Source organism: Periophthalmus magnuspinnatus, chromosome 15, assembly GCF_009829125.3.
Source record: "Periophthalmus magnuspinnatus isolate fPerMag1 chromosome 15, fPerMag1.2.pri, whole genome shotgun sequence".
Lineage (NCBI taxonomy): Eukaryota > Metazoa > Chordata > Actinopteri > Gobiiformes > Gobiidae > Periophthalmus > Periophthalmus magnuspinnatus.
The window spans coordinates 26,490,746-26,504,999 of NC_047140.1; the positions used below are offsets into that span (position 1 = coordinate 26,490,746).

A 14,254-nucleotide genomic window follows, 5' to 3' on the forward strand; every position below is an offset into this window, starting at 1 on the left:
CTATTTCCTTGACTCTCCTCATCGCATGTGAGCACCATTGTTCAACGGTCATTAGGAAAACATAAACAGACCTGACCAAAGTTACTCACTTCCCATTCTTAAGGAAGAGGCCATATCCGGTATGAGTCACCATAGAAGGACTTCCTCATCTGATGTCCTGGCAAAATCAAACATAATTAACATCACTAAAAGTAAGCCTACATTAAAACAATCAAAGCACAACAGTCTATGACAGTTTCTAAAGTTTGTATGTCCATAAGCTCCTGTAGATGATATACTAATTATTCTGCAGTTAAAATATTTGCTGAATCAAGTCAATTTAATCTATATTTTAGCCCACTTTTGGATTAGTTTTTGTACAGAACTAGTAACAATAGTGGAGTCCTACTTTAGACCTAGATAACCCTATTTGGACTTTGATTGGTCCTGTTTTAGAATTGGTTTAGATCTGATGGCCAAATACTTTCTTAGGTTGTATTTGGTGAAAAAAAAGTTTGGAAAGTGCATTACTTTCAAATGAATATGGGGAGCCTATATGACAGTTGAAATTGGGGAGTTGTGAAGTAGAGCCAAATAGCTAATTTCAAAGAAATAATAACGATATTTAGATAAAGATTCAGTGCTGATGTGTGTTTCTTTGCCAATCAATAGCTATATGATATTTTCCCAGCACAATAGGCTTAAAATATAACAATATGTAGGCCAATACCTGTCAGTTAATGAAAATCGCTTCATCCGTTGTAATCCAACTGCCATGCATGTGCTGCTGGTTTCTGGCGCCATCTTGTGTCGTACAAAAGTGATCATTCTACGCATGCGCAAACTAAAAGTTCAGTTTCTGAGTTTTTACTTTCGCTTGTGTTCCATGTTGATCTCCACTTTCTCAAGACTTTAAAATCTAAGTAGTTTTTAACACTAAATCGCACTAACACTAAAAATGTAATGGTTTGAAGGTTTATATACGCATGTTTAAAGTAAGAAATGTCACTAGTTAAAGTTAGCAACGAAGCTTAACTGGGAGGGAGCTAACTTCGAAGCAGCAATGTGACAACAACATTCTGGAGCTGAACTTTGCAAATAATCATAAAGTGGATCAGGTGATTAGGTGAGTACCAAGAGTCCGTATTCACAAAGTATTTTATTGCATGTAACATAAGTAATGCTCAAACTTCTGGTGAGGTTATTTGACTCTTGTTAGTGCTTTGTGTTATATTCCAGCGCAATATGGACCGAGCAGCACCAAGGCAGAGTCCGCAGACCTGGGAGATGAAGGAAAGGCTTGGTATGGGTGGATTTGGACATGTCTACCTCTATCAGCACCTTGTGAGTTATGTCATTATTAAGGCAATTGAAACATTACTATTAATCTCACTTTAAATACGTGTATGGTTGTATTTATTTTTAACATTTTGTCATTTTTGTCTTTGAAAAGGATAGTGGAGAAAAAATAGCTGTGAAGATTTGTCGCTTAGACTTGAACGCCAAGAACAAGGGCCGTTGGAGTAGAGAGATTCAAATTATGAAAAGGTTGGAAAATTTCTGTTTGTTCAACATGGTGACGTGTTAAATACACGTCTTTGTTATTTCTAATTACAGATTAAGTCATGTTAATGTTGTGGAAGCACGAGAAGTTCCTGAAGAGTTGCTCTCAATCTCTATAAATGATCTTCCCCTTCTGTCCATGGAGTACTGCTCCAGAGGTGACCTGCGTAAGGTCAGGCCACACTTCACTTGCCGGCATTTCTATACTATGCAGTGCATCATGACAGTGTTAAATGCATCTTTCATTTAGGTACTGAATAAACCAGAAAATTGTTGTGGATTAAAAGAAAGTGAAATTCTTTCCCTTCTGAAAGACATTGGTAATGTCATTTAGCTTTCCTTTCAGTTTACTTATGGGTATTTGGAATTTCTAATCAGAAACGATAGTCGATTATCAAATAACGGGTTGTTAATTGTACTAATACTAAATATACTAAAACCAATTATAAAATACATTTTTTTTACATACATCTACTGATCATAATCACATTTTTAAAAGGAAATGTAAAATATATTTTGTTTTCATTAGCTACTTGGTAATCAAAATACACAAAAGCAATTGAAAACCGACACCAAAAAAGGACTGGACAAATTTTGTGAAACTGCATGTGGACATAAAAAATGCCAAATTCACGCAGTGTGAAGCAACAAAACAAAGAAAAGCTTTGCCTTATATTTCTTATGGTAGGTTGAGCTACTCATTTTACTAAAACAGTTCATTATATTTAAGATTTTACAAAAAAAAACAATGTAAAAATTGCCCAATTTGGTACATTTTTAGGTTTAAAATTTTACTTCCTGGCTTGAAATAATTACGTTAGGGGTTTCCATAACTGTTATCTAGCAACCATTTTACACTGGGTCACCACCCCTCTAATGTACACACAAATTATTATTTGACATATAAAAAATAAGAAAACTCTTATTCATCTTGTTGAAATAGTCATTTAAGTTTACAAAAAAATGTGTTTCTTGTGTAACTTGTCCCGAGGTTTTGGACAGAATTCTCTGTAGTGAGATGTCATCAAGGTAGAACTCTATACTTCCTGTAATTTTCATCAGATTTTTCAACTTTTCTTGACAAATTGCTTCTTGATCAGTGTAAAACTATAATTAAATTTACAACAAGTATTTTCCCACCAAATAAAGTAAAAAATTGAGAATTATAAAAACCTGTCCAATGAACTATGTCTCACAGTTATACCACACCCCAAAATTGTAAGTCACAAAGAGCATCCATCTACATCCTGGTGTTAATACTCTTGGGGGCACATGTCCTCTCTAAACCTGATAAAAGGCATCCAGATCCTGGTGTGCGCTCAGATGCTACTAGCTTCCACATAGCCTATATCAGCACAGTTGTAGCTGGATGCGTGGTTGTTGTTTTAAGCCGCACTGAATACCCAAAATCTGAGGCTGAATGTGTGCGTCTATACACGCCAGGATCTGGATGCCGTTTACTGGGTTTGGAGAGGAAGTGCGCCTCCAAGAGTATCAATGCTGGGATCTGGATGGATGCTCTTAGTAACTGAGGTGTAGACACCCCCATTCAAGCGAGGAGGTAAAGAGAAGCCCCCGGGTCCATGTTATCAACCTGGGATGAGTGGAGTGCCTAAAGCACAGCTTTCATTTGTATTGGTATATTATTAACAGATGCTAATTAAAAAATGTGTTGAATAGATGCAGTTTTATTAGTATTAAAGTTTTGTGATATATGTTTATAATTATAATTATAAATAAACAATATCAACTGTACACTTGCCTCGTATTGGTGGAGTTCATACATTTTGGGATGTTTTGGAACCACATCTGGCTTCATAAAATTTAAAACAATCCTTTTTTTGGTCAGTCTTCACTTGTCTTTATATATATATTGATTATAGCATAGATAATGAAAATAAAATAGATTTTACATGTTCTTTTTTTATTTGATTACAAATAATAGAAAAAAACGCATTGTATTTAATTATTATTATTAATTATTTTCGTATTTCAAAACAAAGAAATAATAACCCGTTATTTGATATTTAATTGTCATTACTGATGAGAATTACCATATACCCTTAAGTACACTGAGCCTTTCTGATACTTAACCATAGACCTTCAGAATGTTTAACTATGGTAATAGATAATCGTTTTGTAAATGCAGGTGCTGGTATTCAGTATCTTCATGAAAACAAAATCATTCACAGAGACCTGAAGCCTGAGAACATAGTTCTACAAGATATCAATGGAAAGGTGCTACACCTGATTAGTTTATCACATGCACAGTATTGTATGCTAATTTTTACTATATTTTCAGTTTATCCACAAAATCATTGATCTTGGCTATGCAAAAGACCTTGATCAGGGTAGTCTTTGCACATCGTTTGTGGGAACTCTGCAGTATCTGGTCAGCTATTTTTCTTCATTCAGTATATGTAGAGTACAAAGATCTACTTTTGAAACATTGTAGTTATATTTCAAAACTTTTGTAATTTTACCATTAGGCTCCTGAGCTTTTTGAAAGCAAACCCTACACTGTAACAGTGGACTACTGGAGCTTTGGGACAGTAATTTTTGAATGCATTTGCGGTTTCCGTCCCTTTTTACATCACATGCAGCCAGTGCAATGGTAAAGACCCCAATCTTTTGGTTTGCCATTTTACTATGTGTCCCATCATCAGTTCTACCTGATACATTTTCCTTGTTTTAAGGATAAGTAAGGTGAAAAATAAGGGTCCTAAAGATATTACAGCAGTAGAAGACATGAATGGAGAAGTCAGATTCTCAGCACATCTTCCTTACCCAAACAATCTCAGCAGGTAAAGAGAAGTGCTACAGTTTTTGTGTTGGTCTATAGTTCTAACCACTGCCTACTATGTGCCTGTTCATAGGCCTTTGTTGGAGCCAGTTGAATCTCTTCTGCAATTGTTACTGTTGTGGGATCCTGCAGTGCGTGGTGGAGAAAGAGATGAAAATACTGACAAGCCGCTCTGTTTCGACATCCTGCAGAACATCCTTGATATGAAAGTATGTCATATTTAATAATTGGTGATTGAAGCAGGATAACTGATAATGCATGTTTGTCAGATCATTCATGTGTTGGACATGACATCAGCCCAGCTGCACTCTTTAGTGCTGAGTCCCGAGGAAAGCCTCAATTCACTGGAGCTTCGACTGGAGGCTCAGACTCAGGCTCACGCTCAGGTCCCTGCTCAGAACCAGGAGCTTCGACTGGAGGTTCACCCTCAGGCTTGCATCTCTCCTCTAAACCAAGAGCTTCTGCTGGAAACAGGGATATCACTGGATCCCCGCAGACCACCGGCCGAGTGTCTGCCAGAGGATTTGGTATGTCACTAAGCCTGCATGAATTTGAAAAAATCAAATATATTATATTTTCTTATTTTTAGCATGGCTGGGACAAGTGTATAGTCTTTCTCTTTGACAAGAGCCTGACCAAGTATTCTGGACCTCTAACTGCTAGAACTCTGCCGGATAGTGTTAACTTTATAGGTAAGCTCATAGACATAGAGTTATTTACACAGACTCTACCCATATATATATATATATATATATATATATATATATATATATACACACGCACACACACACACCCCCACACACACACGCACACAAAATTATTGGTACCCTTCAGTTAATGAAAGAAAAACTCACAATGATCACAGAAATAACTTGAATCTGACAGAAGTAGTCAGACATTGCTTATCGATCATGCTTCAACAGAATTATTTAAAAAATAAACTCATGAAACAGGCCTGGACAAAAATGGTTGTACTCTTAACTTTGTTGAACAACCTTTTGAGGCAGTCACTGCAATCAAACGATTCCTGTAACTGTCAATGAGACTCCTGCACCCCTCAGCCAGTGTTTTGGCCCACTCCTCATGAGCAAACTCCAGTTGTCTCAGGTTTGAAGGGTGCCTTTTCCAGACGGCATGTTTCAGCTCCTTCCAAAGATGTTCAATAGGATTTAGGTCAGGGCTCATAGAAGGCCACTTTAGAATAGTCCAATGTTTTCCTCTTTCCTCATCCTTGGGTATGCAAGACCCATGAACTACGATTGAGACCAAGCTTTCTGACACTGGCCAGCACATTTCTCTCTAGAATCCCTTGATAGTCTTAAGATTTCATTGTACCCTGCACAGATTCAAGACACCCTGTGCCAGATGCAGCAAAGCAGCCCCAGCTCCTCCATGTTTCACAGTAGGGACAGTGTTTTTTTCTTGATATGCTTTTTCCGTCTGTGAACATAGAGCTGATGTGTCTTGGCAAATGTTCTATTTTTGTCTCATATGTCCATAGGACATTCGTCCCAGAAGCTTTATGACTTGTCAACATGTAGTTTGGCAAATTCCAATCTGGCTTTTTTTATTTGTTTTCAACAATAGTGTCCTCCTTGGTCGTCTCCCATTAAGTCCACTGTGGCTCAAACACGAGACTCTTTCCTTTGCTTCCTCTGGTGCATGAGTGCGGTGCATGAGTGCGGTGCATGAGTGCGGTGCATGAGTGCGGTGCATGAGTGCGGTGCATGAGTGCGGTGCATGAGTGCGGTGCATGAGTGCGGTGCATGAGTGCGGTGCATGAGTGCGGTGCATGAGTGCGGTGCACACCATGTCACCACACAGCACAGTGACTACCTGTCTGTAGCCCTATATACAGGCCCACTGACTGATTACAAGATTGTAGACATCTGTGATGCTAATTAGTGGACACACCACTAACATGTCCCTTTAGTCACATTATTTTCAGTCCTTTCTAGGGGTACCATCATTTTTGTCCAGGCCTGTTTCATGAGTTTATTTTTTTAAATAATTCTGTTGAAGCATGGTTGAAAAACAATGTCTGACTTTCATTGGTTAAATTTCATAGAATTTTTATTTATTATTACTTTTGTCAGATTCAAGTTATTTCTGTGACCATTGTGAGTTTTTCTTTCATTAACTGACGGGTTCCAACAATTTTGTCCGTGTGTGTATACCCCCCACCAAATTTCCATACTGAGAAAACTACTATTTTGGTGTTTTATTAGGGACGATCACTCCCTCAAATTGTTTGTTTTATGCACAGTGAGGGAGACTAAGACACAGCTTCCACTGGCAGCACTGAGAAAAGTTTGGGGAGAAGCTGTCAGCTATATATGTGGCCTCAAAGAGGACTACCTGCGCCTGTATCAGGGACAGAGAGCAGCCATGTGAGTACTTTTTTATCTCTACTGTCTTTAAGGGGCCTGTCACAATAATTACTATATCGACTTGTAATAATGACTATATCATGACAGATGGAACTATAATTTTTGAGGCAATTTGAGCTGTAGAAGGTTGAATGAATAACCTCTGACTCATAACAGATACAAACTATCTGCTCTTGAGTTTGTACTTCAGTGGCATAAATGAGTTTCAATAATATCATTTATCATCTATATTTACTTCAGCAATATATTGCACTTCAAAATGTGTTATTGTGACAGGCCTAGTCTTTAATCATCTTTTATGTAATAAGTATTTAAACTTGTTTTGTGTTTAGGATGAGTCTACTTCGTTATAACACAAATCTTACCCTATATAAGAACCTGCTCTTCTCGAAGTCTCAGCAGCTCAGAGCAAAACTGGCTTTCTTTAAGAACAGCATACAACAGGACCTAGAGCTGTACACAAGACAACAACAAAATGGGATATGTCAGTATTTTAATGTTTTACATATTATTAGACTGTAGAGTAATTGTCATTTACATAATAATAAAATAATTTTAAAGCTTCTGAGAAAATGTTGAAGAACTGGCAAGAAAGTGAAGAAAAGGCTGACAACTTCACAAAGGTCTGTTATTGTAATTTGTAACAATAATAATAATTCTCATAATAATAATCATAAAATCATGGCATGGTTGTCTCTGTATGTTTCTGTTTATCCTAATTGATCTCTCTATGATCCACCGATATAAGACCCATAGCTGTCACCTACAACCCCTAATGGGAGTCCGCAGATGAGAGCGAATACATTCCTGTCTTACTAATTGTGTTTTCTACTTTAGGATGCAGATGTGGGCTACCTTGATGAAGAGATACTAGGCTTACATTTGGAGATTGTGGAAATACCGAGAAGCCCATTTGCCAGGAGACAAGTGGATGTGATGAAGCAGCTGTGTGTATCTGTTTAGTGTTAGTGCTACTCAAAATGACCAAATGATGGATTCTAAAAACCCTGTCTCTTTCAGTGAGGAAAAGGCAATTGACCTCTACAAACAACTGAAAGCTAAATGCAAAAGTGAGTATTTTGTATATGATGGGGTTGCTTAAATTAATAGTATAAAAAAAGAAGTTACAATACCTCACATATTTCAACACATTTACAAACTGAGGTAGATTCACAGCTGAATAAAATAAGGGGCTAATTGAAGATGACAATATGTGAAACAACTGCAGGTGAAATATGTTGCATAAAATTCTGTTCAAGTATTCAGTGAATAATTCATTACTATTATTGTTGTTATTGTTATTATTATCATTATCAGCATGAAATCTTTCTGGAGATCATTCCATAAACATATTTTTTTTTAGGTCCGGACCCTCCGCATGGTTACAGTGACAGCTCTGAAATGGTGCGCACCATTCTTCAGACTGTTCAAAACCAAGACCGAGTGCTTAAAGACCTATATACTCACCTGAGGTGGGAACTTCCTTAATACAGGGAATTATACAGATAAGCTTAAGAGATGTAAAATGCATTTGTATCTCTATACACTTGTGTAGCACAATCTTGGTTTTCAAGAAACGCATCATGGACTTATTCCCAAAGTTGGAAAGAGCACTGGAAAATATTGCAGCAGCTGATACAGCTGTAATGCAGATGCAGATGAAGAGACAAAGGGAGTTCTGGTACTTGCTCAAGATTGCCTGTGTAAGATAAAAATAACAAGAAAAGAACTGTTCCATTAATGTGTGTTCTAAGAATTAAATAATTTATTATTGTTCAAAGGCGCAGACTGGTTCCCCACCTCAATCACTTCAAGACAGTCCCTCAAATAAGTCTGTAGACTACTATAATTTATAATCATCAATGAGTTTTTGTACCTTATCCATATTTTTATTTCTTTTAGTGCAACTGTTGGGCAGTTGTTAGATGAAAATCAGCACTATCTGAGCCAACTGACTTCTCTTCTACAAGATGCAACTCAGGAGACAGAGGCAAGTGTTATGGTAAGCTTATTGAGTGTTTACAGTCTGCTTTGTTAGTTAATAAATTTACACAAAAATGTTGAGTATAGCTTAAATAAATCATAAATAATTATCAGATTTTACTTTTTAGGATCAAGACTGGAGCTGGACTCAGTATGATACTATGAAGACCCAGCCGCAGAATATATAGAATAAGAGCAAATGAGACCAGAACAGCTTATTTTTACTATTATTTATGTTTATCCACACACATAGGCCTAAATAACCGTTTACTACCATTATTACTACCAATATAGTTGCCAATATTTTAAGCCATTGCTGTTCAACATTGTATTTAAAATATTAACTTAATATGTATTTATTAATGTATATAATGTCTGTTTATATTAAACATTTTGCTGTGAATTAACTTGTTTTGAGTGACTTGATATTAAAATAATCAATAGTTAACACAATCATTATGACAATTATTTAAATAAACCACTAGATGCAATATAAGGCATTTAGCTAATGATTCCCAGTGCAGTTAGTGCTGAAGTGTCCTACGGGCCGTGAACTGCACACGGTGGATCCAGCGAAAGCGCGAGCAGACCTGCGGGAGGCGGGGCCGGGGACTTTGAATGGTGAAGCAGTGGAGGAGGCAGATTGGTATAAAGGTAATTTCTGAGCATAAACGAGTGTTTTTATGTTGCTGTTTCGTATTGATCGTGGCTCTACATAGTTTGTAAGTAACTCATGAGCCTAGTAGACTGAAGGAATGTGGACAGAAGCTAAAAATAGGACAGAATGACTGACTTCCGAATCCACCCGATGATAACGAGAGCTGTTAGCTGCTAACCTGAGCTAGCTATGTAAGCGCAGTCTAATACATGTGCATGTTCTACTGTAATAACTACATTTTCCGAAATTACATTACATAAATTACACTGTAAACACAGCGGTCTGTGTCCACTATACCACTGTGGCCACTTGTTGAGGACGTTAGCTTGGCTACTACCAAGTAACCTTTGTACATAACACATAGGTAAAAAAAACAAAAAAAACACAATATTTGCATATTTTGTCGGTTTGTTAGCAAACATTTTGTGCCTCTGGTTAAACTCCATGTGAATATGCGTGTTTTATGTTTATAATAATGAACAACCGCAACACTGGTCAAGTACAGTCCCAGCCAGTGACACATGCTGATCAACTTTGTCTTATGGTCTTGCAGCTCACTAAAAATATTTATACCTTTTCTCCACCCTGAAATGGGGAAAAAAGTATTTGTCACAGCTGTTACTGTAAGCATGTTTACAGTGCGTGTGGCAGTGAATACTGTCAAAAGCATTTGATTAGAGCCCTATAGTTATAAACCACGACTGCCTGTAACTGTATTTGTGCAACAAAGCGCGTGGTTGTTGTTGAGAATCTTTTTCTTACAGTTTGGAGAAAGGGAGGATGACCATGCCGCAAGTCGGGGCAGTGTTTGCAGCGATAGCAGGAATTTTGGGCATCTTTTTGCACTCCTCCATTCACAAAATAGAAGAAGGGCACCTTGCTGTGTATTACAGGTACATTATAACAATCAGATAAAGATGGCAACATATTTAAACAGTAATTAATGTTTGCACATTTATAAATGGACTCCAGCAACAAACTGCACCTCACACCCTTTAGTTACTGAGCACTTATTTAGTGTCCCAGATTTAAATTCTTCTTAAACTTGACATAACATGGGTTAATCCCTGTTGTTTGTTTCAGAGGTGGGGCATTACTGACAGGCCCTAATGGTCCAGGATATCACATAATGTTACCTTTCATTACCACATACAGATCTGTCCAGGTAAGTCCACACTCCTTTTTGTAAAACAGCACTTGCCATATTGTTGTTTTCTGCTTTCAGTGTTATTTGCTACTAATTCTTGCTCTGTCACTTAGCTATTCATTCAAGTTATCTTGATTGTGCAATGCATTTTTCTTTTGCCAGACTACACTCCAGACAGATGAGATCAAGAATGTGCCTTGTGGAACAAGGTAACAAAATCTTTATGGTTATCTTATTTGTAAACAATTACCATAACCTGATTAAGCTTTTCTTTGACATTTCTAGTGGTGGTGTGATGATTTATTTTGACCGGATAGAGGTGGTGAACATGCTGGTCCCCTCTGCAGGTAGAACAGGTTTTTTGTGCCAAGGTTCACTTGAGTCATTTGTGGAAATTACATTTTAACTCCTTGTTTCTGTAGTGGTGGACATTGTGAGAAATTACACTGCAGATTATGACAAGACGCTGATTTTCAATAAAATCCACCATGAACTTAATCAGTTCTGTAGTGTACACACACTACAGGAAGTCTACATTGAGTTGTTTGGTGAGTGTGTTTGGATAAAAACGTGTCAGTAGTACAAGGAATAAGTCATGTAGAATTAATGTAAGGATTGCATTGTTGCATTTAAACTGATTGACTATATCAAGAGTGTTCACTTGAAAATATTTCTGGAACAAAGTCATTGTTTTGTCATCCTATGTTTGCTTTCTAGACATTATTGATGAAAACCTGAAGACTGCTTTGCAGAAAGACCTAAATGCAATGGCCCCTGGACTCACAATACAGGTATCATTCACTCATACACTAATGCCCATCCATGTCCACTGCCAGAACTGTATATATGTTTACTCTAGCGAACACCAGCAGCAAGTAATGCATTATAATGTGGTGGAAAATACACTAATATTTTAATTCAAGCTGTAAAGGAGCCTTAAAAACCCAACATGCCATATTTTTTTATATGATCTTCGTTTCTCCTATTTCTATTTAAATCTCATTTTAGGCTGTTCGTGTTACTAAACCTAAAATCCCTGAGGCCATTCGCCGGAACTTTGAACTCATGTGAGTTTACAAATCTGAACTAACCCGAACCCTTCATTCTTCCTGTTTGTGACCCACCCACTCAGTTCCAGTTGGACCACACAAGAATTAAAAATAACAGTTTATTTATGTGCATCTCAGGGAAGCTGAGAAGACCCGATTGTTAATCACTGCACAGACACAGAAAGTAGTGGAGAAGGAAGCAGAGACTGAAAGAAAAAAGGCCATAATTGGTAATTCAACATGGTGGATTGCTGAACAAAGCTGAGTCCCATAACACTTCCAGTTGCTAATGATCCCTCATCTTCAAACAGAGGCACAGAAGATGGCTCAAGTCGCAGAGATCCATTTTCAACAGAAGATCATGGAGAAAGAAACTGAGAAGAGGATCTCTGAAATTGAAGGTTTTTTTTTTTTTTACTTTGTTGTAGTTATATTTTTGTGTATAGTTGTGATTTTGTATAAATACGCCATATGTCTACAACAGATTCTGCCTTCCTGGCCAGAGAAAGGGCCAAAGCTGATGCAGAATATTACACTGCTGCTAAGTTTGCTGAAGCGAACAGGGTAAATGTCTCTCACACACGTGTGCCCATACACAGAAACAATAAGTTACAAAATTTTTCTGTTATATCATTGCAGTTGAAGCTAACCCCAGAGTACTTGGAGTTGATGAAGTTCCAGGCCATTGCTGCCAACAGTAAGATCTACTTTGGTCAGGACATCCCCAACATGTTTGTGGAGGGAAACAGTAGTCCCCAAAAGTCATCCCGCCCCTCTGACCAGCCTGGTGTTGAATCAGACTTACTTAAACAAAAACTGGATGGTAATTGAACCCACAGCTGCCTCTGCATGACTCTTTTGCCCGTGATGCACTTGGTCGGTCTGAAATGGAGATGAGTGGATTTGACCGCTTTGCGGTTTGATTGGAGATAAGGATGCTTTAGTCTTAAGGTAAATGGTGTAAAATCAAGTGAACGCCAGATTTGCAAGTAATATACAAAAAAGGATGTGGCTTACTGTCTTAACCTTTCTGGAAGTAAAACAGAAATGAGATTAAGAGTGCTTTAGTCAAATCAGCAGAATAATAATTGCTTATGCCTGGAAGGGTGGCTAGGTTGTTGTAATCTGCGTGTGCTTTCAAAACAATTTTAAGATAGCGTTTTCTGATAAATATGAAAGGATGTGTCGGGTGATTTTGCAAATGTTTGGAACTGGAACCCAAAGGTGACCCTAATTATGATACATTGGTATGTGTTTGTATAAAGGATGAGGGAAGGCTGCTTCTGTGCCATCTTCTGACTCTAAATCATTAGTTTTGTTTGTTTGGGGTTTTTTTGTATTAGAAAGTGCTTTTGGTGAATGCCTTCGGTGGATTTACTCAGGACATTTGACATGTTGTATGAACGTTCAGTAGTTTCTCTCATTTTGTTTAAAGTTGATTTTTAACCCCCTCAAAAAACACAAATCAAATGCCGTATTCATCTATCTAACCCTACTTTTATTGTGTATGATTTGAGTTCAATTTCTCTGACTGTATGTAGTAGATATTGTGATTATATTTGCAGCCAGCACAATATTAAAACTACGTAAAGGTACACTGCCCCCCTCTATAATGACAAATACAATCCATAGGTACATTGCTAAAATCATTCTTTTGGTAAAAGTGTTTTATTTTATGCTTGCTCCTGTTTGAATTGCCTTGATCATTTAAGATAAAAAAAAAATGCCTGCTATTTTTGGTTCATTGACTTATCCCGTTTCAACCTTCTTTTCTCAAGAATTAACTATACACTAAAACACGTCAGAGGAACTTTTCCTCAGAACAAATAATATTCTTCAAAGTAGTCCTTAAAATATCTTTGAACAGGGAGCAGTAAACTGCATGGTTTAGGATGAGTTGTATTGATATTATACGATATTAAAATAGTGTCTTCCTCTTGTTTACATTTTTCTTACAGTTTTAATGTCTATTTCTTTAGTTTTGTGGCAAAACAAAGCAGTAGTTCAGCTTCCAATAGTCATGGCCATGGACACTACATGTGTTTAAAGTTAGTTTACTTGACACTTGAATGGCAGACAGTGACTGCACTCTCATTTCAATATTGTTGGTGATGGGTTTCAATGCAAATCGTTATTGATTTAATTTACTAATTATTTTGTCAATTATTTGTCATTGTTGTACAATATGTGAATCTCTTATTTTAAAAAAGATTTATATGCCAAATGTTTTGACACTGTTCTTATGTAAAATAAAAACCTATTTTGGTAATATTTATGTGTTTCGTGTTGAGTGTACCATCTCCAAGTTGTATAATAGAATTATTATTTACTGTCTAATATAAATAATTCTATTACACAGTTTATGGTCTGACCCTGGAAATTTTTGGTTCAGACACTGGTATACTATGATTCCCCACTAGAGGGGGCACTTAAGCCATTAATTACTTCAAAGACTTGAGCAGTATTGAAGTAGATGAGCGTTCATTCACTCTAGTTTGATATTTGACTAATTCTAACCATAGGTAAGCTTTTTTCTGCTGCTGATATCTAGAGTTGATATGTCTATATCTAGAGAAATAATGAGAGATGGATATATAGATGCATGTTATATAGCCTATATTTCATACCGCATGCTTACCAAATCTCTAAAACAATGTCAACACTAAAACAACTTGTCAACTG

The 14,254-nt window shown here is 37.0% G+C and overlaps 2 protein-coding genes across 3 annotated transcripts; both read left to right on the plus strand.

The window, feature by feature from the left end:
• The first annotated feature begins 818 nt into the window (after window positions 1-818).
• LOC117382726 (inhibitor of nuclear factor kappa-B kinase subunit alpha-like) lies at window positions 819-9,122 on the plus strand. Of its 2 annotated transcripts, none has more exons than XM_033979958.2 (22): window positions 819-1,105; window positions 1,219-1,323; window positions 1,433-1,527; window positions 1,597-1,714; window positions 1,793-1,862; window positions 3,692-3,780; window positions 3,845-3,934; window positions 4,032-4,156; window positions 4,239-4,346; window positions 4,419-4,554; window positions 4,615-4,872; window positions 4,935-5,037; window positions 6,612-6,735; window positions 7,068-7,219; window positions 7,297-7,358; window positions 7,573-7,682; window positions 7,756-7,805; window positions 8,099-8,207; window positions 8,291-8,438; window positions 8,517-8,566; window positions 8,638-8,737; window positions 8,847-9,122. In XM_033979958.2, exons 2-22 carry the CDS (start codon window positions 1,225-1,227, stop codon window positions 8,904-8,906), a joined length of 2,256 nt encoding a protein of 751 aa, XP_033835849.1. In that variant the 5' UTR covers window positions 819-1,105; window positions 1,219-1,224; the 3' UTR covers window positions 8,907-9,122. The 2 variants fall into 2 exon arrangements, with proteins under 2 accessions (XP_033835849.1, XP_055083261.1); XM_055227286.1 differs by having other exon boundaries at window positions 851-1,105; window positions 8,523-8,566; window positions 8,847-9,050.
• A 182-nt stretch (window positions 9,123-9,304) lies between these two features.
• On the plus strand, window positions 9,305-13,843 carry erlin1 (ER lipid raft associated 1). Its single transcript, XM_033979939.2, has 12 exons — window positions 9,305-9,372; window positions 10,141-10,269; window positions 10,460-10,541; window positions 10,686-10,732; window positions 10,809-10,870; window positions 10,946-11,071; window positions 11,241-11,314; window positions 11,532-11,590; window positions 11,711-11,802; window positions 11,884-11,973; window positions 12,057-12,136; window positions 12,212-13,843. The coding sequence occupies exons 2-12, from the start codon at window positions 10,157-10,159 to the stop codon at window positions 12,401-12,403; spliced, it is 1,017 nt and encodes a 338-aa protein (XP_033835830.1). The 5' UTR covers window positions 9,305-9,372; window positions 10,141-10,156; the 3' UTR covers window positions 12,404-13,843.
• The last annotated feature ends 411 nt before the right edge of the window (window positions 13,844-14,254 follow it).

Excerpts from the sequence above, each read along its gene's own strand:
- LOC117382726 (XM_033979958.2), top strand. The coding sequence starts at position 1,225 with ATGGACCGAGCAGCACCAAGGCAGAGTCCGCAGACCTGGGAGATGAAG. Across the intron at positions 4,157-4,238 it reads CACATGCAGCCAGTGCAATG|GATAAGTAAGGTGAAAAATA; the intron begins GTAAAGACCCCA and ends CCTTGTTTTAAG. Across the intron at positions 7,220-7,296 it reads ACAACAACAAAATGGGATAT|CTTCTGAGAAAATGTTGAAG; the intron begins GTCAGTATTTTA and ends ATAATTTTAAAG.
- erlin1 (XM_033979939.2), top strand. The coding sequence starts at position 10,157 with ATGACCATGCCGCAAGTCGGGGCAGTGTTTGCAGCGATAGCAGGAATT. Across the intron at positions 10,270-10,459 it reads CACCTTGCTGTGTATTACAG|AGGTGGGGCATTACTGACAG; the intron begins GTACATTATAAC and ends TGTTTGTTTCAG. Across the intron at positions 10,871-10,945 it reads CATGCTGGTCCCCTCTGCAG|TGGTGGACATTGTGAGAAAT; the intron begins GTAGAACAGGTT and ends TTGTTTCTGTAG.